The following is a 22,491-nucleotide window of genomic DNA, read 5'->3' on the forward strand; positions in this document are numbered from 1 at the left end:
GCCAGATCTGTACAAAACATTATTTATTCTGTCTGCCCTGTGTCAGCAGGCAGAAATGGAGCCTCTGTGTTCAGCCAAATCTGTTATCTGATTGATAGGGGAACTGGACTTTGGGATTTACTCTGTGATATAGGTGTGTGATCCTAGAGGCTCTCATGGCTGCAAGTCTCTGGCAGCAGGTGGGGAAAAATGATAGAGATGAGACATTTAAATCATATAGAAATGGAAAAAAGGGTGTGGAACAGATGAGAGGATGGGAAAAATTACATCATAATGGAAAAAATAACTACAGAGAAAGCTAGAGAAGTAGAAAACAGATGTCTCAAAATTGACGTGCCTTGTTCTTATGGGTGACTTTAACCTGCCAGATATCTGCTGGGAGCTCAATACTGCACAGAAGAGGCAGTCTAGGAAGTTACTAGAGTGTACAGAGGGCAATTTCCTTCATCAGCTGGTAAATGAGCCCACCAGGGGCAAGACCCCGCTAGACATATTGTTTACAGAGAAGGGCTGGTGGGAGATGTAGTGGTTGGAGGCCGCCTGGGGCATAGTGACCATGAAATAATAGAATTTTCAATACTCAGAGATGCAGGGAGAACCATTAACAAAACCTCTACGCTGGACTTCCGGAGGGCAGATTTTTGCCTATTCAGAAGTCTAGTTCAGAGCATACCCTGGGAAACAATGCTTAAAAACAAGGGGGCCCAGGAGGGTTGGACATGCTTCACGCAGGTGGTTTTGAGTGCACAGGAACAAGCTATACCAGTGTGCCGAAAGGCTAGCCGGCGGGGAAGACAACCGGCTTGGCTAAACAGGGAGATTTTGAATGAAATCAGAAATAAAAAGAGACTTTACCGACTGTGGAAAAAAGGGCTGGCTACTTATGAAGAATTTATGGAAATAGCTAGATCATGCAAAAAAAAATCAGGGAAACAAAAGTGCAATTTGAAGTTAACTTGGCCAATTCTGTCAGGGATAATAAAAAGTCCTTCTTCAAATATGTTAATAACAAAAGGAGGGGCAAGGAAAACCTCCATTCTCTGTTGGACTTTGAGGGAAATATAGTTAACAAAGATGAGGAGAAAGCTGAGGTACTTAATACCTACTTTGCCTCAGTTTTTATCAGTAAGACAGGTGGCCCTCATGACAACTCATCTCTGGAGGTGGTTGACAGAGATAGGAAGCCAAATAGGCCCCTTGTGTTCCAGGAGGAAATAGTTGGTGATTTACTGAGCCATCTGGATCCTCACAAGTCTATGGGACCAGATGAGATCCATCCTAGGATGATGAGGGAGCTAGCAGAAGAACTTGCCAAGCCGCTCTCCATCATCTTCCAACAGTCCTGGCTCACTGGGGAGGTCCCATATGATTGGAAATTGGCCAATGTTACCCCAGTCCACAAAAAGGGCTGCAGAGCAGACCCTGGCAACTACAGGCCTGTCAGCCTGACCTCGGTGCCTGGCAGGGTTATGGAGCAGATCATCCTGAATGGAATCACACAGCACCTGCGGGGTGGACAAGGGATCAGACCCAGCCAGCATGGGTTTAGGAGGGGCAGGTCCTGTCTGACCAACCTGATCTCCTTTTATGATCAGGTGACTCACCTGGTGGATGAGGGGAAAGCCGTGGATGTGGTCTATCTGGATTTCAGCAAGGCCTTTGACACTGTCTCCCATAATATACTCCTGCAAAAGCTGGTAGCCCATGGCTTGGACAAGTGTACTCTACGCTGGGTTAAGAACTGGCTGGAGGGCCGGGCCCAGAGAGTGCTGGTGAATGGGGCTGCATCCAGCTGGCGGCCAGTCACTAGTGGTGTTCCCCAGGGGTCAGTGTTGGGTCCCGTCCTGTTTAACATCTTTATTGATGATTTAGATGAGGGGATTGAGACCATCATCAGCAAATTTGCTGATGACACCAAGTTGGGAGGGAGTGTCGACCTGCTGGAAGGCAGGAGGGCTCTGCAGAGGGATCTGGATAGACTGGAAAAATGGGCTGATTCCAATGGGATGAAGTTCAATAAGGCCAAGTGCCGGGTGCTGCACTTTGGTCACAACAACCCCCTGCAGCGCTACAGGCTGGGCGCAGAGTGGCTGGAGAGCAGTCAGACAGAAAGGGACCTGGGGGTGCTAATTGACAGGAAGCTCAACATGAGCCAACAGTGTGCACAGGTGGCCAAGAAGGCCAACGGTATCCTGTCCTGTATCAAAAATAGCATGGTCAGCAGGACAAAGGAAGTGATCCTTTCCCTGTACTCTGCATTGGTGAAGCCACACCTGGAGTATTGTGTTCAGTTCTGGGCCCCTCAGTTCAGGAAAGACATTGAAGTGCTGGAGTGGGTCCAGAGAAGAGCAACACGACTGGTGAAGAACTTGAACATAAGACCTATGAGGAGAGGCTGAGGGAGCTGGGGTTGTTTAGTCTAGAGAAGAGGAGGCTTAGAGGTGACCTCATCACTCTCTATAACTACCTGAAGGGAAGTTATAGCCAGGTGGGGATTGGTCTCTTCTCCCAGGCAGTCAGCAATAGGACAAGGGGGCATGGGCTTAAACTCTGCCAGGGGAAATTTAGGTTGGATATTAGAAAGAAATTCTTTACAGGGAGAGTGGTCAGGCATTGGAATGGCCTGCCCAGGGAGGTGGTGGACTCGCCGTCCCTAGAGGTTTTTAAACTGAGATTGGACATGGCACTTAGTGCCATGATCTAGTAAATGGACTAGAGTTGGACCAAGGGTTGGACTCGATGATCTCTGAGGTCTTTTCCAACCCAGTCGATTCTGTGATTCTGTGAAAACTGTATTGGAAGGGGAAGTGCAGACATAATAAATAGCAATGAGTTAAATCAACGTGTGACATCAGGACAAGATAGTTAATTTCCTCATTGATGCTGTCTTCAGTCACAGGCAAATGTATGAACCTGAACTGAAGCTTGTGGTGGAAGCAGAGAATAGTAGAATGTTAGTGTCTGAGTAGGAGTAAGGTTTGGTATTATGGGCTTATTGATCTTCTGTTTTAGATTGCAGATTCAACTGTCACAAACGCTGTGCACCTAAAGTACCTAAAGACTGTCTTGGAGAGGTGACTTTCAATGGAGGTAAGATGAGAAGATGCTTTCAAGTACTGACAGATCTTTGGAGGCTTAAGATGCGTCAGCTTTTGGTTCCCTCGTCTTTGAATATTTTACATGTTTTTATTTTGTCTTCCCATTTTTTTTTTTCACCTGAGATTGCTGACAATTCAAAAGATTCACTGTAAAACTTGTACTCTGTCGACTTTAATTTTACTTAATCAGTCTTGACAAGTGCAGTAAGCTTTGCTTGAGATTGCTCAAGGGAAATAAAAAATGAAGAAGCCTTTTCAGTGTACAAGAATGAAACATCTGCTGTGATCAGTCTGCTCGTGGTTCACCATGAAATATATATTTTTAAATGTTAATATCTGAAGACAAGTACCATTTTTTTGTGACTTTCTCATATCCAGGATTTTTAGTGGCCAGACTTAGCAGTTTGAGGTGAAAGAGAAAGGGAAAAAAAAAAACAAACAAAAAAACAAAACCAAGCCAAACCAAAACAAAAAACCTCACTCTAAATTTTTTGAAACCTCAATTCAGTAGGACTCTTTTCTGAATTGATGTTGTGAAGTTGAAAGAGGAAGGTGAGGAATGATATGTGAAAGGAAAGTTAGAGCCTTATGAGTTTTAGACCAGTGTAAAACTGATGAAGTATAGGCTGGCTGAGCAGACAATGAGGTAGATTGAAAACTGTTTGAATGGATGGGCCTAAAGGGTGGTGATCAGTGACAGGAATTCTAGTTGGAGACCGGTAGCTAGTGGTGTACCCCAGGGGACAATAATGGGTCCAATCCTGTTCAACTTCTTCGTTGATGATCTGGATGATGGGGCAGAGTGTACCCTCAGCAGGTTTGCTGATGACTGGGAGGACTTGCTGACACCCCAGAGGGGTGTGCTGCCATCCAGAGGGACTTTGACAGGCTGGAGAAATGGGCTGATGGGGGGCTGTTGGACCAGATGGTCTCCAGAGGTCCCCTCCAGCTTCAGCCTTTCTGTCACTGTGTTGTCCAAAATCTTGATTCTTGGCATACGTATTTCTGAGGGGAATAAAATTGATGGCGTGCAGCAGATCACACCAGACTGTACAACCTGATTCAGAGGCCTGGGCAGCAGCCCGGTTAGCTGGTGGGCCCGTTGCCATTGCACAAGGTATCCCATCCATTCGTGCCTGCCTTCTCCAGCTCCAAGGCTCTTGCCTGGGTCTTGAGATTGGTGGCCGTGAACAACAGTGTGCAACATGGTGTTGCTGCAGGCTGCTTTCATCACCCTGGTGATGCTTATGGTTTTATACAGTTCTTCTGAGTATATAAGCAGTCATTTTTTTGTTCTTTGTCTCACACTTCAATTGAGCTCTCCTCAGACAAAAAAAACCCAAACCAAAACAACAACGACAACAAAAGGCGAAGGTATTTGTATGTCTTAATTCTTGATTTTCCACAGTGCAAGTTACGGAGAGGAGATTTTTGAAACTTTAAATCTCTGCCAGCAGAGAATCAGATGCAAATAAGATCTGTTCTGCTTTTCTCTTTTTCTGTGATACCACAGCCCCCTTTTTCTGTCTTACTTTTGCTATTATGGGCTACAAGGGCAGTGAGAATAGAGTTGGGTATCTGTTGACAGAGAATATCATTCGCATGGGAATAATCCTCTGGGTCATCTCTAGCCATCGAAAGGTTACTTTGTGCTGATTACTTGTGGAACAGAATTACTTAATGAGGTTTAGGTTTAGACCTTAGGCTTTTCACTCCATTTCTTTCAAATGCTGCTTATTTTAGTTAGATCTCTCTTGCCTTGGCATTTAGTGAAACCAAATTGGTATTGTTCATTAGCATATTCTGTATCATTTAGCAAAAAATTGAAGATTTTATGTATTCTGATTGTACTTTTGTGTTTGCTTACATAAATGTGAAATGAAGAAGAATTTTCATGGGCATTCTTGTGTTTTCTTTGGGTTTTAAAAATTGTTTATTTGAAAAAAATATCTGAATCCTGTGTTGGTTCCAGAACCTGCTAGCCCAGGCCAGGACTTAGACATGCCAATGGAAGTCGATAGCAGTGAAATGAACAGTGATGGCAGTCGAAGCCTAGATGATGCTGAAGAGCCCTCTCCTCCAGAGGACAAACTCTTCTTTATCGATCCATCTGACCTTGATGCAGACAAAGATGAGGAGGCTGTCAAAACCATCAGGTAAGCCAGAGGGTGAATTTCTTTGCTCTGGATGTGCTTTCCTCAATATTGTGAGTAAAACATTTCTGATTATCCCAGTTTACGGCTTAAAGTTTGTGGGGTTTTGTTTGTTTGTTTGTTTTTTGTTTTGGTTTTTTTTTTTAAACTTGGAAATGCTTTGTAATGTTATCCTTTCTCAAGAAAGTCTGAAATGTAAATGAAATAATATAGTATCTTCTAACTGGAACAAGTGCTGTGCTATGACTGTTATGAAAGAAATAAAACCAGATTATCAAAATGGGGTAAAATTTGTGGCTTAGCATGGCTAAGATATGACTAAGGTCATTGTGGCTTTAGCCTAATTTACTTACTTGTATGCATGTGTTAATTTAAAAGGAGTTACTTGAGATATTTTAATATTAATGTCCTAGTCTATATGCATTTTAGCCAGAAGTTTGCTTTATTTATCTTGAAAGTGATTTTTCTGAAGTCTTCTCTAACTGTTACACGCTTCCTTTAATGAAGTTTCTTCTTTTTACTTTCTATATTATTCTGAATAGTGTCACCCTGATTTACTTAAGTCACTCTTAATAACATAAGAACAGATGTATTAGGTCATTTTAGCTCAGGGCTCAATAACAAATATGTGAGGATGAGCATACAGTGATGCCTTCCCAGCTTTCAGTGATTTATAGCTAAAGGACTTCCTGAGTTAGAAATAGCATCTTTTTTGTGTTCCATCTCTAGCTAGGGTTCATCCATCTGTTTCTAACTGGATTTGAAGCAGCTAAAGTTTTTGTCATGTACAACATCTTGTGGCAGCCAATTCTACAGTGTCACTGTGCTGTGTTAAACCATCTTTACTTTTTTGGTTTTCAGTTTACCTTGTGGTTTTGTGTATTTACAGACATTTCTGCTGGTGCCACATGTAGGAGCTCTGGTGTTAAGCAGACAACATAGTGCTTCACTCCATCTTCAGTGCTGTTAAAAGCTGTACATTAAATTAATGACTCTGTCAGAATATTCAAGATTGTCAAATCCTTGTCTGCAGGACAGTTAATATCCCTGAGCATGAATAAAATTTACTAGTGCAGCTGTGATTTGAATTAACACACCCCTGTTTATATTTTCATAAATTGAAAGTATGCTTAGATAGGGACCTTCATTAGTGTAACACCAATACTAGGAAGTAGCACAGTCACCTTACACAGACAAGAAGAAAAATATAGCAATGCTGATGTTAATGATATTTTTATGTTGGATTAAGACCAGCAGTCTCAGCTAATTGTTTTGAGAGAGGATTATTTCTGCAGGTGTCCTCATTCCAATATGTTTCTTCTGTGTTCCATAGAGTTATTTAAGTACTGCAGTACTTGCACCAGGAGAGCTGGTGGGAGCTCCTACTTCTTATGAATTTTGTCTATTGAGGAAATTTGTATGGGAAGAAAAGGTGCCTGTTTCTGAAAATTAGGGGCTAAATGTGTAGTACCAGTATAATTGCAGTGCTGTCATATTTTAACTTGTTAAGTAATAACTGTTCTATTTTTTTTCAGTCCTTCAACAAGCAATAATATTCCTCTCATGAGAGTTGTGCAGTCAATCAAGCACACAAAGAGGAAGAGCAGTATAATGGTGAAGGAAGGATGGATGGTCCACTACACTAGCAGAGACAATCTGGTCAGTGGCTTTAGTTTCTTCCTACATTAAGTTAAACTATTTCTCAAACCAGTGTATTTTTTCCTCTGATTTAGATATTCTGATTTACAGTATCGTTGGAAAGAATTTAGCCAAGGTGTTCATTATAAAGAAATCTAGCGCAAAGTAGAAACGGTAGTTTATTGAAAATTCTTTGTGTGGTGTTTTAATAGTTCATTTCCCTTTTAAGAAGGAGAAACATCTCTAAATGGTCTCAAATGAATTGCATGTTTAAGGTATTGACTTTCCTGAGGTAATAATTTGGAGTTACTTGCTTATGTCTTCTTTCTCTTTAGCAGTTGACCTAAATATTTGTATCAGTGTTTTTATTCTACTACATGAAAAAGCGGAAATCATTATAAAATGACAAGTACTGAAACGGTTGACACAGTTATGCTAGTGATCTAGGTGTTTGAAACTGTTGATGTGCCCTTCATTTCTCCAGCAATTCACTCTGTCTAAAAGTAAGCATGATTGAACACCATCACCCCCAAAGCACTATTCCTCTTGATGTCAGTGGAATAAAGAGTCGTGGCTTGATTGGATGTTCTTGGTTGTGTGAGCATCCTCCAAAAAGACTACGCTGTTTGTTTCCAATGCTACCGATAATGATGTAATTGAAGCTTCTTAGGCAAGCTCCTTGTTTTTTGTGTTGAGGGGGAAGATAAGGAAGAATAATTCTGTTTCATAGAGTTGTCTGATGGGAGTGAATCCTCTTGTCTTTTGGCAGATGAGTAAAAAGGATGAAGCAGTTCCCAGATCTTGTGAAGCACTGTGTGTCATGTTGAGACTGTTTGTGAAGGGGACTTCAAGAATTTAGAGAAGCAAAGTTATTCAAGTTCTGTTGAAATCAAGCTGAGGGGTAATACTAGTCAGCTCAGGTCACTATTTTTACTTTTTGTGATTGTAAACTGGACAGACCACTTCAAGTGGTCTGTCAGAAACTGTCTTAAAAACATTTATTTAAGGCACAGTTTTCTAATAACCTAGATGTATTTATCACAAACCAGAATAAGTATGTAGCACATTTCAGATGAGATACCAGTCAAGACTGCTAAACAGATAAAAGTATCATCAGCTGGCGATGGAAAAACTAAGGCCAGGTAGTAAACAAAGATGAACAATTCTAGCAGTGTTCAGGGCAGACCCGGTACTCAGCTCTGATTTAATCGTTCAGTATAGGTAGTACATTTTTCCATGGACTTTTTTGAACCTCCTAGTAGAACAGTGATCAGATTGTATACTTCAGCTTAGTTTGCTTTTCTTCATCTGTCAGTCTGGCTGCTACCTAGATGACATCTATCAAAAAAGGCCAATCAAATGAAGTATTCTGACCCAAGGGAAGGTGCCTTCAGCCAAGCAAGATCTCATCAAGCTTCCTAATGGGAGACTTCCGAATTAGGCATTACATCGGCTACTGCCTTGATTGCTCTGCTGTCAGCAATGTCAGACTTTCTTATTCTTATTATTGGGCTGAATGAACCAAAGAGGTCCATTTTAACAGTAATACCTGTATGCTTTTTGCTGACCCTGAGGAAAAGATATTTCACCCTTTATAAGGACAAGTCTCTGTGTCATCTTAAGTTCTTTTCCTCACGCCAAGACTGTCCTTTTTCAGAATAGGGTGTGGGCACATTTTGAATCCCTGAGAGAGTTACTAACCTGTTCCTTAATTCTTCTTCTCCAAAGTCTTCCATGATTTATGATGTAATACAGAGGATGTATGTCCAAAGGACAGGTTCACCCTTATGCTTTCACCCAGTTTCCATTCAGTGCTGGCTGGGATTGCCATTAATTATGTCTATTCATGACCTAGCCTTCTTTGCCTAACTGCTGCAGGTAGTCTTTGCTTCCCTGTGATTTAAGTGATTTAAGCTCTGCTGTGTTATGTTTCAAACTTGGTCATCCTAGACCAGAGCTAAAAGTCTTGTATTTTTGTCACAGAAAAATGAAAATGTGTTTCTAACTATGGGAGCATAGTGCAAGCAAAGTAATTTAGATTCATACAGCCATATTAGCTTTCTAAAAGCTTCTTTGGAGGAATGTTCCTCTGCTTAAAATTACAAGATGGTTATGTGCAACAGCATATATTACTTTTTGGTGTAGAAGATATTTCTCATTGATGGATACTTCCAGAAGATGGCTATTTAGTCTGTCTTGATTTTTTTTTTTTTTTCCCCAACATATTTTGTCCACTTAAATCTCATAACCTGCCCGTGTTGCCACTGTGTATTGTTGACCTTTGAGTATTCTGTGTTGACAAAAAAATTAAGGAGTTGTTAGGCTTGCTGAGTCCTTGAACACTTGCAGTGTTGGTGTGAGGGCACAGAGGGAGAAAGCATGATTCTTCCACAGTTGTTACTAAATTAAAATCATTCCTATTTTGTGAACACATGTACTTGGAGTGAAACCTGTGTAGGGAAGTGTTTTTCCTGTACAATATAACTGCTGTTGGCACTGCTGTTACTGTAAGGTAAGTGATTTTTTTTTTTTTTTTTTTTAATGGTTTCTGGAAATAACTCTCAAAATGTAATTTTTATGTGTCTAGCCTAAGATGCAGCTGTAGATTAATGCTAATTGATGATCTTAGTAATTTAAAGCATTTCTCATTTAAACAATTGGATAACAAACGCCATACTGGTGATTTATTCCTTACATTATTGTGTTGTGCATTTTGTAGAGAAAAAGACATTACTGGAGACTGGACAGCAAATGCCTCACGCTATTTCAAAATGAATCTGGAACAAAATATTACAAGGTAATTAATGATGAGTAATAATTACATTGCACTTGATTTGCTCAGTGCTTTATAGACGTGAAATCTACATCTGACCAGTAAAAGTATTATCTCCATTTCCTCATCTTTTTTAACCAAAGCTGCGACCAGTTTAATTGTTGGCCAAAGCTTACAAGTGAGAAGGACCAAGACTAACTCTGAGAAGTTGCTTGCAGCTCCTGTTCTAATCCCCTTGAGTATGTCTCTCCTTACATTTTGCATGTGCTGTTCTCTTGAATGACCTAGCACATCAAGCTTTCTTCACAATTACTAGAGAATTTGTTTGGCCACGTGTCTAATGAAGGCTAGGATTTTTACATTCTATAAATAGTGACTGAAAGCTTGCATGCTTTTGTATTTTATTTTGAGGTTCCAAAAATTAAATTATTTCCAAGTGTACAGCTGAAAGTTGCAAGCAAGATTTAGAGGAAAATTTACTGTGCAGCATGGTGTTATATAAATGAAGCTTACCAATAAGTTTAGTGTATTGTTAGTATAACAATGTGTTCAATGGTGGAATATTCAGAAAATGTGTTCAAATGTATGAACAGGATTTTTCCTTTTCTTGTATTTTTCCTTTTCTTGTCTTACACCTTTAGGTGGGAGTGGAAATCTTGCAGCTTCTTCCTTTATAACATCTCTAAGATCAAGCCTTTTCTCTGTACACCCAGCTAAACTTGCCCAGATCCTTTCCATCCCTATCTTGACCAATGCAGTCTCTTCTCAGACCTCTCTGATACTTGTATTGCCCTGTGCATTCAAAACACAGCTGGTAAAATATGTTCCTTGCTTGTATCTCTGTTATGTCACTGCTTTTCATCCTTTGACTTGCCCCTTTGCACCCCTTTTTAAACTGCTTAAATCTCAGGTTAATTGTCTTTGCTGCTAGAATCATTCACAGTTGTTGCTTTCATGTTTGTTTGCACTTCATCTTGATCAGCTGCTGTTTCTTGTCCCCCTCACACCAGCCTGGTGTTCACCTGCTTGTTCACTACTTTTGCAAGTGATGTGCACATGTGCACCTTCCCCCGTGTGTGGAGTGCCCCTCCTCCAGCTACTGTGAACTTGAAACCATTTCTTCTTTCAGATCTGCTCTCTAGTACTGCTTGTACCATGATCTTAAACTGACAAGGTAGAGGAGTCAGTAGAAATTCTTAATATCTGTATGAAAGAGTATCTTTATCCAAAGTGATTCACACACATGAAGCAGTGCTTAATGGCTAGCTGATATAACCATGTCTTCTTAATGTTGTCTTGTTTCACTTTTTACCGTCATGCTCTTCTCTAGCTAAGCTGTATAAATTTGGGAAACAGTCATTCTATAGTTGTGTATCATTTCTATGCGGTGGGGGCATGTGTCATGCTGAATATAAGTGCGGTTTGCCTGGGTAGAAAACAGTGGTTATAGGGGGAGAACTGTGGTTGGGCTGGAACTCTCTAGGCTCGTATAGAGGAATTCAGAAAACTCTGAGTGAACACTGGTCATGCACAGTTTGTCCTTAGTTGTGAAGCTTGATATTTTAGCTTTGGTATTTTGCTATATTTACTTTGATTTATTTGCAAACACTTTAAGTTTTGAGTATCAATATATTAAAATATTATGTGCATTTTAATTTTTTAATCTTTAATATTTTTCTTCAGGAGATTCCACTTTCAGAAATTCTCCAGGTGACTCAGCCTCGAGATTTTTCAAACGTGGTGCAGGGCAGCAACCCACACTGTTTTGAGATCATCACTGACACGATGGTGTACTTTGTTGGCGAAAACAATGGCAGCAGTCATCAGAGTCCTGTTCTTGCTGCCACCGGAGTTGGACTTGATGTAGCTCAGGGCTGGGAGAAAGCCATTCGTCAGGCTTTGATGCCAGTCACTCCTCAAGCTAGCGTTTGCACTGCTGCAGGACAAGGAAAAGATCACAGTAAGCAGGCAGACAAGGCCCTATTACCCATATTCTGAAGCTGGTAATGGTCGAGATTCCTTCCAGAAAAGTGCTTATTTAGAGTGAAGTATTGTCTGTCTATTTTCTGCTGATTCGCATCCCTAATTTTACCCAAGTCTCTAAAAAGTAACGCTTAGGTTTGTGGAGGGTGGGCAAATCCTTGAATCCATTGTAGTAGGAAGTAGTAGTTAAGAATCAGATTTATAATTTGGATGCATATTGCAGAGCTTTATTGTAGGAACATTAAGAACTTACACATAGTTGCTGGACGAAAAAACAGATAATAGTTTAGATTTACTAACATACTTTAATATATATATACATATAATATACATATACATATATATATATACATATAATCTGAAATAACTAAATTTGGATACTCTTTGATGTTATTCCCTATGCATTTTATTAAATCTGTGAGATGTCAGTAGCTAAGGAGGAGGAGTTAGTGTTGCAATGTAAATACTGAAAGTGATGGCACGAACTTTTGCTGAGCCGTGCGTAGTAATAAAAAGTACATTATTCTTCCTTCTGTGCACCCGTCCTCCCTTTCTTTCTCTGGCATAGGATCATATTCTTTATCAAGGCTCCACTAAACTACATGTTTTCTTCTTTCTCTTCAGATATCTCCTTGTTCCTTGCAATGACATTAATTCACATTCTGTACTGAGATTTGTGCTTTCATTCTTTAGTTTCTTTTCATCTTCCAGCTACTCCTTAATCTTTTTAGTAAAATTTTCTTTTGCAGGAGATTCTGAGATTAGTTTCCTTTTCTCTGGTATCTGGTTATTCTGCATCAGCAACAGTTAAGGACATGTAAATGCTAGTCTGTGGTAAAGACACTTTCTGAAAATACAACCATGGTCTGAAATGGTAAGCTATGAAATACCAGTACCGGTATCTGTATTTAATTACAGTGGAGAAACATTCCTGTAAGACGGTACCTCGTAACTGACCTTATATGTAGGTAAAATGTGACTTTCGATGAGAAATTCTTAGTTCCAAATGTACATATACAAAGTCTCTTTGTTTTCTAGAACCGAAGGCTTACTCTTGCTGAGAGACTTGTAAAGACAGTTGCTTTTTCCAGAATCAGTATTTTTGCACATAGAAATAATAATTTTTATAGCAAAACCTTGACAGTGGTAGAGAATAGAGCTGTAGAGGTAGATACAGAGAGGAAGTATTTTAGCATGTTTAGGATTGTAGTAGTATATGTTGTGGAATGGCTTTCCCATATTCTTAGGCAACTCATCAGGTTGTTTTTTAAACTCTAAAAAGCCCACAAGATGTCCATTCCTCCCTCTCCATCCTGTATACTGTGAGCCATGAAATGTAACCCAAGAACCTTTAAGAAAATAAAAGTTTTAGTTAAAAAAAAAAGCTCAAATATATTATTTTAAATGAGAAGACCAGAAGAGGAGAGAGGCATTGCTAATGCTTGGCAAACTTGCAGCAGCAGGGAGTTTGTAGTGTCAAAATGTCCCCAAGACACTAGCTTGTCAATTATACCACGTACTTGCTAGAAATGAGGATGCTCTTTGAGTCTGACCCATGGGAAGGAGACCTTCCTGAGCTTGCACCTGCAGGCTGGGGTGGGATATTTCTGACCTGAAATGAGAAAGAAGTTTAGTAAACTGTTAGCTGGTATAGAGTACATATGGAATCCTGACGTTACTGCAGAAGTGACGATTTTTTCAGTCCTTGTTCTTTCACATTTCAGACACTAGAAAAACGGATTTATGTGTAAAGAGTAACTCAGTCTCTACTTACCAGATATTTTGTATTCTGTAGTTACCTGCAGAGAAGGGTTCAGTGTGTTTTCTTTAAACAGTTTCAAAAACTGTATCTACACTTTTCTAGTTACCTTGTTTCATCCTTGCTTCAGTTCTTGTTGACCTTAGTAAATTTTTGTCTGCCTTCTTTCTTGTTTTTCCTTGTCTTTTTTACTGTTATTCCAATACAGACTTGACTATAGTCAATAATCAGTAGACATATGCAAGGCTGTGATTCCATCGTTTCAGATGCAGTATTCATAGTGTCATTGAGAACTAGTATTTGTTGCTCTCTTAAGTCTGTAAATTCCTTCTTTGAGATGAAGTACAGGTGGCAAAAATCAGATACAGACATTTTCTTTGTTCTCTGAAGTTGTTTCTAAAGCTCAAGGCTCTTATTAGGGTGATAAAGGCTCTTTTCGAAGTGCTAGTAAATCTGTAGTATACCTTCCATCTGCTTTCTTGGTGAATTTGTTCTTCTTTTGTTTTCTGCCTTCCTTGACATCTCTCTTGTAATGTTATTCCTGTAATGAAAACTGTGTCAGCATCTGCTGCAGGCTGAAATAGTCTATATCTTTATCTTGTGCTTTTACTTGCAAATTGCACTTTCTAGACATGCTCTTATATTCCAAATATCTATATGCTTCTATAGTTTGTCCATGAAACAAATATTGGTTATATTATGACTTTTATTGTTTTTTAAATTATCAGGTCTTCTGTTACTTGCTTTGCTTCATTTGTTTCCTTTTCTCATGCATTAGTTCTGTATATCTTGATGCCACAGATAATTAGTAACCACATTCATTTGGCTATAAGGGATCTGCCTGGTCCTCTTCCCTGTGTTTTTCTACCAGAAGTTCTTAGTAGTTTAGTAGTTTAATGAACTCTGATACAGTTATCACATTACTATTGCTTGTGGTTCTCCAGCTCTCTAATGTATACATGCTCGTATTGTTCTACTATTTTTGTAATCAGCAATATGACAAAAATAAACAAATAATCCCACCAAAACTCCCAGGGTTGTTTATCTAATCAATCTGTGAAATTTGAGTTCCAGGGTATGATGTTTCTGCAGAACAACAGAACATCAATAAAAATTGTTTCACCATGACTGAGTTAGAAGTCAGTAAAGGTGTTTTTGTTTTGTTTTGTTTTCCTCTTTTTACTGGAAAGAGCCTGCCCTTCCTATTTACTTACTCAGTTATATCTTATTTATTGCAGAAGAGTTATCTCTAAGCATCTCTGTTTCAAATTGCCAGGTCCAGGAGAATGTGGTGAGTCATATGCATTGTATAATAATGGTGTTTGTATAACTGGGTATTACAAAGTGGTGGGTAGTAGCAGTATCTGGATGAGAAAGCAGCAGCAGGGTACTGTAGCTGAAGAAGTCTGTGTCCTGCTTACCTGGTGCAGCTGTTAGTGTGTGTGAATGTGTGTCCCTGCTGACAGTGCAGCTCAGTGGATCCTTTTCCGGAAAAGTTTTTGTTTTTCCACGCTGTTCAGGGTAATGATGGCACCCTTTATAGAGTTCGATTAACGTCACATGTAAATACAGCTTAGCCAGGACTAACTGATGTGCTCATGAACGTTTTGATTACTCCTGATATTTATGATTTCTTTTTTTCATGCATTAGGATATCAGCTCTGTATACCAAATATTTGCTGATGAAGTGCTGGGTTCTGGACAGTTTGGTATTGTATATGGAGGTAAATTACATTAGATTCCATTATGCATTTATTAAGGTAGAATGTCTGTCTACTTGATATAATTAGCCTTTTTGTATTTGCTTAGCTGAATCTAGAATGTATAGGTGAAATTTATGATGTTACAGTGTTTAAAGTTTTGTTTAGATTATTTTGTCTCTCTGATGTGTTATGTACAGTATTTCTTCCAGTTCATTTTTTGCATTTAGAGTTTTGCATTGGCATCAAGATCAGTTTAGAATATGCATTGAATTTTGGCCACAGTCAAATACAAAGCAATCTGTAGGCTCAATTTGGCCTTGGTTAATGGGTTTTTTTAAATTGCAAATTCTAACACTGTTGTCTGTATTACACAGTAATAGAAGTCATGTCTTTAAGGAGGCTGCCAGCTATACCTGCTTTCAATTATATTTGAGAGATGTGGCCAAAAGCAATTAGAAAAACACATCTTTTACTTTATGCTTTGACAGTATTTATGCAAATATATTATTGACATTTTTATGCAAACAGTTGCACTACAAATTTTTGTCAGCAGGAAAAAGTATAGGGAGGAATTCTTTGTCAAGAGGTCTCTGTTTTGTTAATAGGTTCCAGATGTAGACTTATCACTTTTAGTTTTTAAAAACTTCTATTGCAACATGTAACTTGTTCATAGTATGTAATCACAAAAAGAAAAAATACTAGAAGTGCATCATATGAAGTCTGTTTCTCTTTTTTTTTTTTTAAATATTAAATCCCATATGTTATATCTCAAGTGTTGAGAGAACCACAGACCATAAACCTGGAAAGAAAGAAAAAGTGATAACTAATGATTGAAAAGTGGTAACCTTTCTGCTTCTGTTGTGTTGTCTTTCTAGTCAGGAGGTATTGTGGCTATGATTTTTCTGTGTGCCAACTGTGTATTTCAATACTTTATTATGCCATTTGAAGGTCTAGTTTTACATCATTCTTGTGAGAGGTCTATTTTTTTCCTCTATATTTCTTAAAGCATAGTGTAAATCAAAGTATGGTCCCTCTCTTATGAGTAGCACATGCACAAGTGCAGAGAGATTAGTTCAATGTTTTGATTTTATTTCTATATATACTCTCCCAAATTGCCTTTTAAATAAATCTCAGCTTGGTATTTTTCATGATTCAATGATTATAAATGCTTATTCACATAATAAATACTTATAAAGGCTTTTATGATATTAAATCTTTTTGCTTAACGATGCCTTAAAATATCTAGAGTAAGTGTACTCAGTTTCTTAAGATAAAATCACAAGCTGAAAGAGCAAGAAGAGAAAATTTTATTTGTTGGCTCTGCACGCTGCTTAATTGTTGCTGGTGTTTGGGGAGACTAGATCTGGTAACTTCTAATATTGGCTTCTTTGTAGGCTTACTGAAGTAATGATTACAAAACCTTTTCTTTAAACAAATAAAGGTAAAATAAAGTTGCTCACATTGTGGTTGTGTTTTTGGTTTTTTTCTCCCCTCTATTCTGGACAAACATTTACAAATTGTAGATCAAGTAGTTATAGGATATTGATATGCTACTCCTGTTTCTTTCAGCAAGAACAGTTTCCCTCTGCATGTTTTGGTTGGTTTTGAAGGGTCTGAAAAATGGAGACAGAAAAAAATTCCTGACAGTTTCTTACTGATGTAAAACTTGCCCTGAAACCTGGTTGGTTGCCTTTTACTTAGGAAAAGGAATTTTCTAGCTGCTTTTCTGTTAATCTTTCTTTGTGTTCAATGTTTAGCTCTAGCCTAGCTTCTGTAGTTAAGTGCTTTGCTAGTTTGGTGGTTTTGCTTTACATTATTTTGCAGCCTAGTATTTGTATTCTGAGTTTGCATCTAGTTTGGAATTGATGGTATTTCTGCTGCTTTTCAATATAATTTGATGTCTAGTGGAGCCAGAATCACATACCCTGAATCAGGTTTTCTTTCTTTTTTTTTTTAATAATAGCTGGGTGCTGTGATTTTTTTGTTTTGTTTTGGTGTTTGTTTTTTTTTTTTTTTTTTGTTGTTGTTGTTTTTTGGGGGGTGGGCTGGGTGTAAAAATGGCTGATTTGTTACAGACAAAATTACAGAACTTCCAAGGGCCTCTCTCTTTCCAGACTTCTGGCTTTATGCTGTTGTCTGTGACAGTCCAGTATACAGTGTCAGCTTTTCTTAGGACTAATTAAATCTTTAAAAAATCTATTTTTTGCTCTCCAATTGTTAGTTCTTTTTGATAACCCTGTAAACCCTTTTGGACCTTGAGTGGTGTCTCCTCAAGCAGCCTCACTTGGGCCGGTGGAGATGAGCTTGGATTTGGCCCTTCACGCATGGTGCTGTTTGAGGCGGGGGCAGCAGCTGTGGGAGCCATTCCCAAGCCCTGTGATTGTGATAGAACTTGTTTTAGCAGTTGTGGAGAAGCTGGGTAAGCATTTGCAGCTGCTCTCTGAGCCCCTGAAACATCCTCACTGTGTATTGCAGAATGCTTCTCATTTAGCTGATGCAGGTTGCAGCAAGGAATAATATTTGGTGCTGCCAGCACGTTTTGCTTCTTACCACAACCTTTTGAAGCTTTTTGATCACAACAGACTGCTTCCTGGGTGTTAGCACGGTATTCTTTGTGGCACATAACTACCCACATGTTCCTGATTATTAGGTATAATTTCCTGTCTGTGTGGAACCCATAAGAGGATGAAACCACTGGAGAAGATTCGTAGATCTTTCTTCATATTTGTCTTGAATAGTGTGTTTGTTTTTTGTGGGAGAGGCAATATTCTGTGGGAGTAGGTATTACTTGATAATGTGCAAGTCCCTTGCACAAACAAAAACTTCGCCTAATACATCCAATTTCAATGTGGATACCTGACAGCAGGGTAGTAACCGGTTTAAATTTATCTACAACCCTGCTGTTGAGGCCCATCACTTCTTGTTACTCATATACCAGTTGCAATTAAATATAGTAATATTTTACATTAGTACAAAATATACTTGTTTCACCAAAAATGAATTTCTGCTGTAATGTTTTATAGCTATGAATTGCTTCTGCCTCGTGATGTCTGACATTGACTTTCTGTTTAGGAAAACACAGGAAGACTGGAAGAGATGTGGCTATCAAAGTCATTGACAAGATGAGGTTTCCAACAAAACAGGAAAGTCAGCTTCGTAATGAAGTAGCCATTCTCCAGGTACAAAAGTATTTTTTGATCACATTGGAGTTTGTCTCAAGCCATTAATAAGATTTTGTTGTGTGTGTAAATACTCTGAATTGATTAATCTGTGTGTGCGACTTCTGAATCTTTTTGTAAGAGGGAATCTTAGAAGAATGGGAGTTCCGGAGTATTTGGTAGAACTGATAACTTGGAAGTAGCATTTACCCCCTATAGGGGATCCACTGAAGACAGCTACTTTGGCTGTGTGCTGTCTCCTGCAGGTAGCAGGAGACTCTATTTTTGGCTGTCTTCCACTGCTGGCTCCTCAGTCTATGAGTGTTGTTCTTACATGTTCTGTACTCAAGCTACTGACTGTTCCCAACTGTAAAAGCAATCACTGTAGATAATTTGTGTTAAAACAAATTAGTCTTAGTAGTGATAATCAGCATGTTTCATGGGTTGATGTTTGTTTCAAGCTACTTTCTTGCCTCAGACATTCTGGTTTTTTTCATCTCTAACTCTCCACTTAACTGCTTTTTGATTTGAGGTACAATATTTTCATGTAATTCAGGATATTTCATACAGTTCTATTTTAATGATGTACCTATACTACTTTATTTTAGAATTTGCACCACCCTGGGATTGTGAACCTGGAATGTATGTTTGAAACCCCGGAACGGGTCTTTGTTGTGATGGAGAAACTGCATGGGGATATGCTAGAGATGATTCTTTCCAGTGAGAAAAGTCGACTTCCAGAACGAATAACAAAGTTCATGGTCACTCAGGTTGGCATTGAGTCTCTCTTCTTTGAGAGGGAAGGCTAGATTTGTCTTTTGTAGTTGTGTGAGAGTGGATTTTGGAGAGGGGGTTTTCTGTATTGTTATTTAATAGACAACACAGAGGGCTGCACATCCAATGAAAGTTGAATATACATGGCAAGAATTTTGAAAGTTAATTATATTTTTTTTTGCCTTTCTTTCCCGAGACATAACATTATGGGTATCCAAAGATTCACATCAAAAGAGTAAGCATTCAAAAAGACAGAGAGGAAGCTGGGGGGGTGGAAGTAAAATCAAAACCATTAGTTCCAAGTCTTGATAGGCTAAAAAAAATCTAGTACTTGCACAGCATATATGGGATAATTCTTGAAGACTCTGTTGATACAAATTACTGTGTTGCTTAGTGTGTGTGGCTTTTGACACTTTTGTGCCACTTGAATAGTTCCGGAAATGTTCTTTCCTTTTTGTAGATACTTGTTGCTTTGAGGAATTTACACTTCAAGAATATTGTGCACTGTGATTTAAAACCAGAAAATGTACTACTAGCATCAGCAGAGCCATTCCCTCAAGTGAGTGAAGTTTAAAAAATACTTCTTTCATCACTTTTCATTATAATTTTTTTAAAGAAATATAGGCATTTCAGCTTAAAGTGACCTCTTGTGGGATTGTTCACCTGACATATTCTAGAATTGCTTGAACTACGTGTATTACAGGTTTTTTCATTTTGTTGTTTTTGTGTGTGTTTGCTTTTTTTTTCCTTCCAACTCTTAGCCTAGCTCCGTGCGCAATGGTCTGTTTCAGTGTCTTTCCCCTCAGCCATGGATCATGGCTCAACAGTGCTGTGCACCAGCATTCTTTCTTCCAAGGAGCTTGAGAAATACAACTACTGCAGCACTTAGCAAAAGGCTGTGTAGACTGCATCTATTTTTACACTTGTGAAGAGTGAGTGGAAATTGGTATTCTGGATTAGTGAGGATAGTCCAGTGGAAAAGGCACAGGACTAGAAACTTCAAGATCAGTCCTTTCTGTTCCAGTGCTGTTTGACCCTAGGAAACAATTTTTTCCATGTTGTGCATCTCTTCGTCCTCCCTCTGTCTGTCTTGTTTATAAGCTGATGAGAACAGGGACTGGCTTCTGTGTCACTGGCCTTAGTCACGGATCTCTGTCATCAGTGTGTGTGATCTGACATTGTAATATGAACAAAATAGCTAATTTCTGTCAGACAAGTGCTGTTCAGTGATACTAGTGATTATGTATTGTAGACTTAACCTAGTCAGCTGTTATCTTAGATACCTTGGATAGTACGGATTTTGTGGAGGATACATGGAAATTAAAATCTGTTAGGCAGCGTCAGATAATTGCTTCTAGTCCCGAGACATTGATACAAAGTGGAGTGGACTTTTGGAGAGTCACTTGTGTACCTTCAGTGCACTGCTCTTGCTTACACCTTGAGGAGCGCTTATGAACCTGGGGTTAGTGCTGGATTTCATCTAGATCCTTTTTTCTGTACAAGTGTCTGCTATGTTCAAGTTAAGGAACCATCCCAGAACCATGATGATTTGAGCATCAGTGCAGGCACCAGCTGCTGATGCGTTTTACCTGGATGGTTACTGGACTGTTCTGCCCGGAGCTGGCTGAGTCTGAGTGCTAGTGAAAACTTACTGTTTGATTTCTTTGTAGCTGAAGCCTCCAGCTTCAGGAATATGATTAAGAGGAATGTGACCTGCCTGGGATTCGTGTGCTTTTTACGTTTTGGTTCTGTGCCTTGTGAGGCTGCGGGTCTGCCTCTGAAAATGAGCTGAGTTTGAAAACAGGTTTTTTGTCTTTATTTGCGCACTTGCGGCCACGTACTACACAGACTGCGTCAGACCTGCCTCTGTGCAAGGCCTGTTCAGGTCTCAGTCTGAAGCGTGGTTGATCCGCAGCCCGCAAAAGCAGCAACATAAAACCTTAACTGACTGGCTTATGCAATGTTTTATCTGAGGTTTAGTGCACGTGGTATTTAAATGGTGGCAGAAACGGTACCAACTACCGCTCTGGTCTTGGGCAGTAGCATGCTTTGGAGATCAAGCAACGATTTCTCAGTTTAAAATGTATTTCTTTTGCAGGTGAAGCTGTGTGATTTTGGCTTTGCACGTATCATTGGTGAAAAATCTTTCAGGCGCTCTGTGGTGGGGACACCTGCTTATCTTGCCCCTGAAGTGCTCAGGAGTAAAGGTTACAACCGCTCTCTAGACATGTGGTCAGTAGGAGTTATTGTCTATGTGAGCCTTAGTGGTACATTCCCGTTTAATGAAGACGAGGATATAAATGATCAGATTCAAAATGCCGCATTTATGTATCCACCAAATCCTTGGAAGGAAATTTCTAGTGAAGGTAATAAATTATTTTTCTCTATTAGAATGTCTTTATGTGTAGATAATTAATTCAGATGCTTAAACTTTAAGGTTCACTCAGATAGAAGTGTGAGATATTTTGGCATAGTCTACTAAACTCCAACTAAATGTTTAGGAAAGTTAAATTGTCAAATATAATGTTTTAGATTATTTTCAGGGTAGGAGGAGCCAATAGATTTAGCAGGAAAAATTAATTGCATGCATGATGACTGGGATGAATAACCTGAAACTTCCCAAAATTCCCAGTGAAAAATTAAACCATTTGTGAGTATTTGCTGAATGTTGATCTCAAAATCTAGTTTAGATAAACTATAATTACAGAAATGGTTCAAAGTTGAATCGGGAATATTAATTTTGTATATTAGCAGTTGAAACAAAGCCTCAGTCTAAATGTCAGATCTGAGCAATTCAGAAGCCTACGAGGCTGATCTCTAGAGGTCTCCAATGCCAGCTTTGTTATTAGTAATGTATAATTAGTAATGTATAATTAATGCACAAGTAGATGTGGAAGGGCATATACAAAAGTATAGAATAGTAGAAGTACCTACATAATTTTGGAACACAGGATTATGCTTGAGTTATGTAAGCACTTCTGAAAAATCACTAAAATCAGTAAGGAAAAACATTAACAAGTAATATAGTAAAGCTTTTACTGTTTCCATCAAAGCGGTGGGGAAGCTTACCCTGTACCGAGTTTGTAGCCTCATTTAACATAAGCAAAGCTAAATATAAAATTCAAGAGTTGAAGTTTAAAAGAGTTCATTAGGATATACACAAACACATTTATATATTAAAAATCTCTTTCATTGCAGCATGTGAATTATGATAGAGATGATTAGTGTTTAAAGAATATATTTTTTTTCTGTTCTTCTTTGTCAGCCATTGATTTAATAAACAATTTGCTTCAAGTGAAGATGAGAAAACGTTTCAGTGTTGATAAATCCCTTAGTCACCCATGGTTACAGGTAAACCCATCTGCCTTTTTCATTACGTTTATAATGGGGGAACAATGATTTTTTTGGACTGAATCCTTCAGAGACTTATTGAAACTGCTTCTATCAAAGTT

General features: G+C 38.8%; 1 protein-coding gene across 2 annotated transcripts in view; it reads left to right on the forward strand.

Annotated features, from left to right (window-relative positions):
- Positions 1 to 22,491, forward strand: part of PRKD3 (protein kinase D3) — a 47,308-nt gene that overhangs the window by 20,861 nt on the left and 3,956 nt on the right. For both annotated transcript variants that reach the window (XM_021289400.2, XM_065057940.1), the window contains exons 7-18: positions 3,013 to 3,090; positions 5,071 to 5,254; positions 6,787 to 6,910; positions 9,609 to 9,686; positions 11,346 to 11,622; positions 14,643 to 14,695; positions 15,056 to 15,128; positions 18,180 to 18,286; positions 18,874 to 19,035; positions 19,500 to 19,598; positions 21,138 to 21,405; positions 22,305 to 22,390. In XM_021289400.2, the coding sequence (XP_021145075.2) occupies positions 3,013 to 3,090; positions 5,071 to 5,254; positions 6,787 to 6,910; positions 9,609 to 9,686; positions 11,346 to 11,622; positions 14,643 to 14,695; positions 15,056 to 15,128; positions 18,180 to 18,286; positions 18,874 to 19,035; positions 19,500 to 19,598; positions 21,138 to 21,405; positions 22,305 to 22,390 (1,589 nt within the window). The remainder of the gene's footprint in view (positions 1 to 3,012; positions 3,091 to 5,070; positions 5,255 to 6,786; positions 6,911 to 9,608; positions 9,687 to 11,345; positions 11,623 to 14,642; positions 14,696 to 15,055; positions 15,129 to 18,179; positions 18,287 to 18,873; positions 19,036 to 19,499; positions 19,599 to 21,137; positions 21,406 to 22,304; positions 22,391 to 22,491) is intronic.

This window comes from Columba livia, chromosome 3, assembly GCF_036013475.1.
Source record: "Columba livia isolate bColLiv1 breed racing homer chromosome 3, bColLiv1.pat.W.v2, whole genome shotgun sequence".
In the NCBI taxonomy this organism is placed as follows: domain Eukaryota; kingdom Metazoa; phylum Chordata; class Aves; order Columbiformes; family Columbidae; genus Columba; species Columba livia.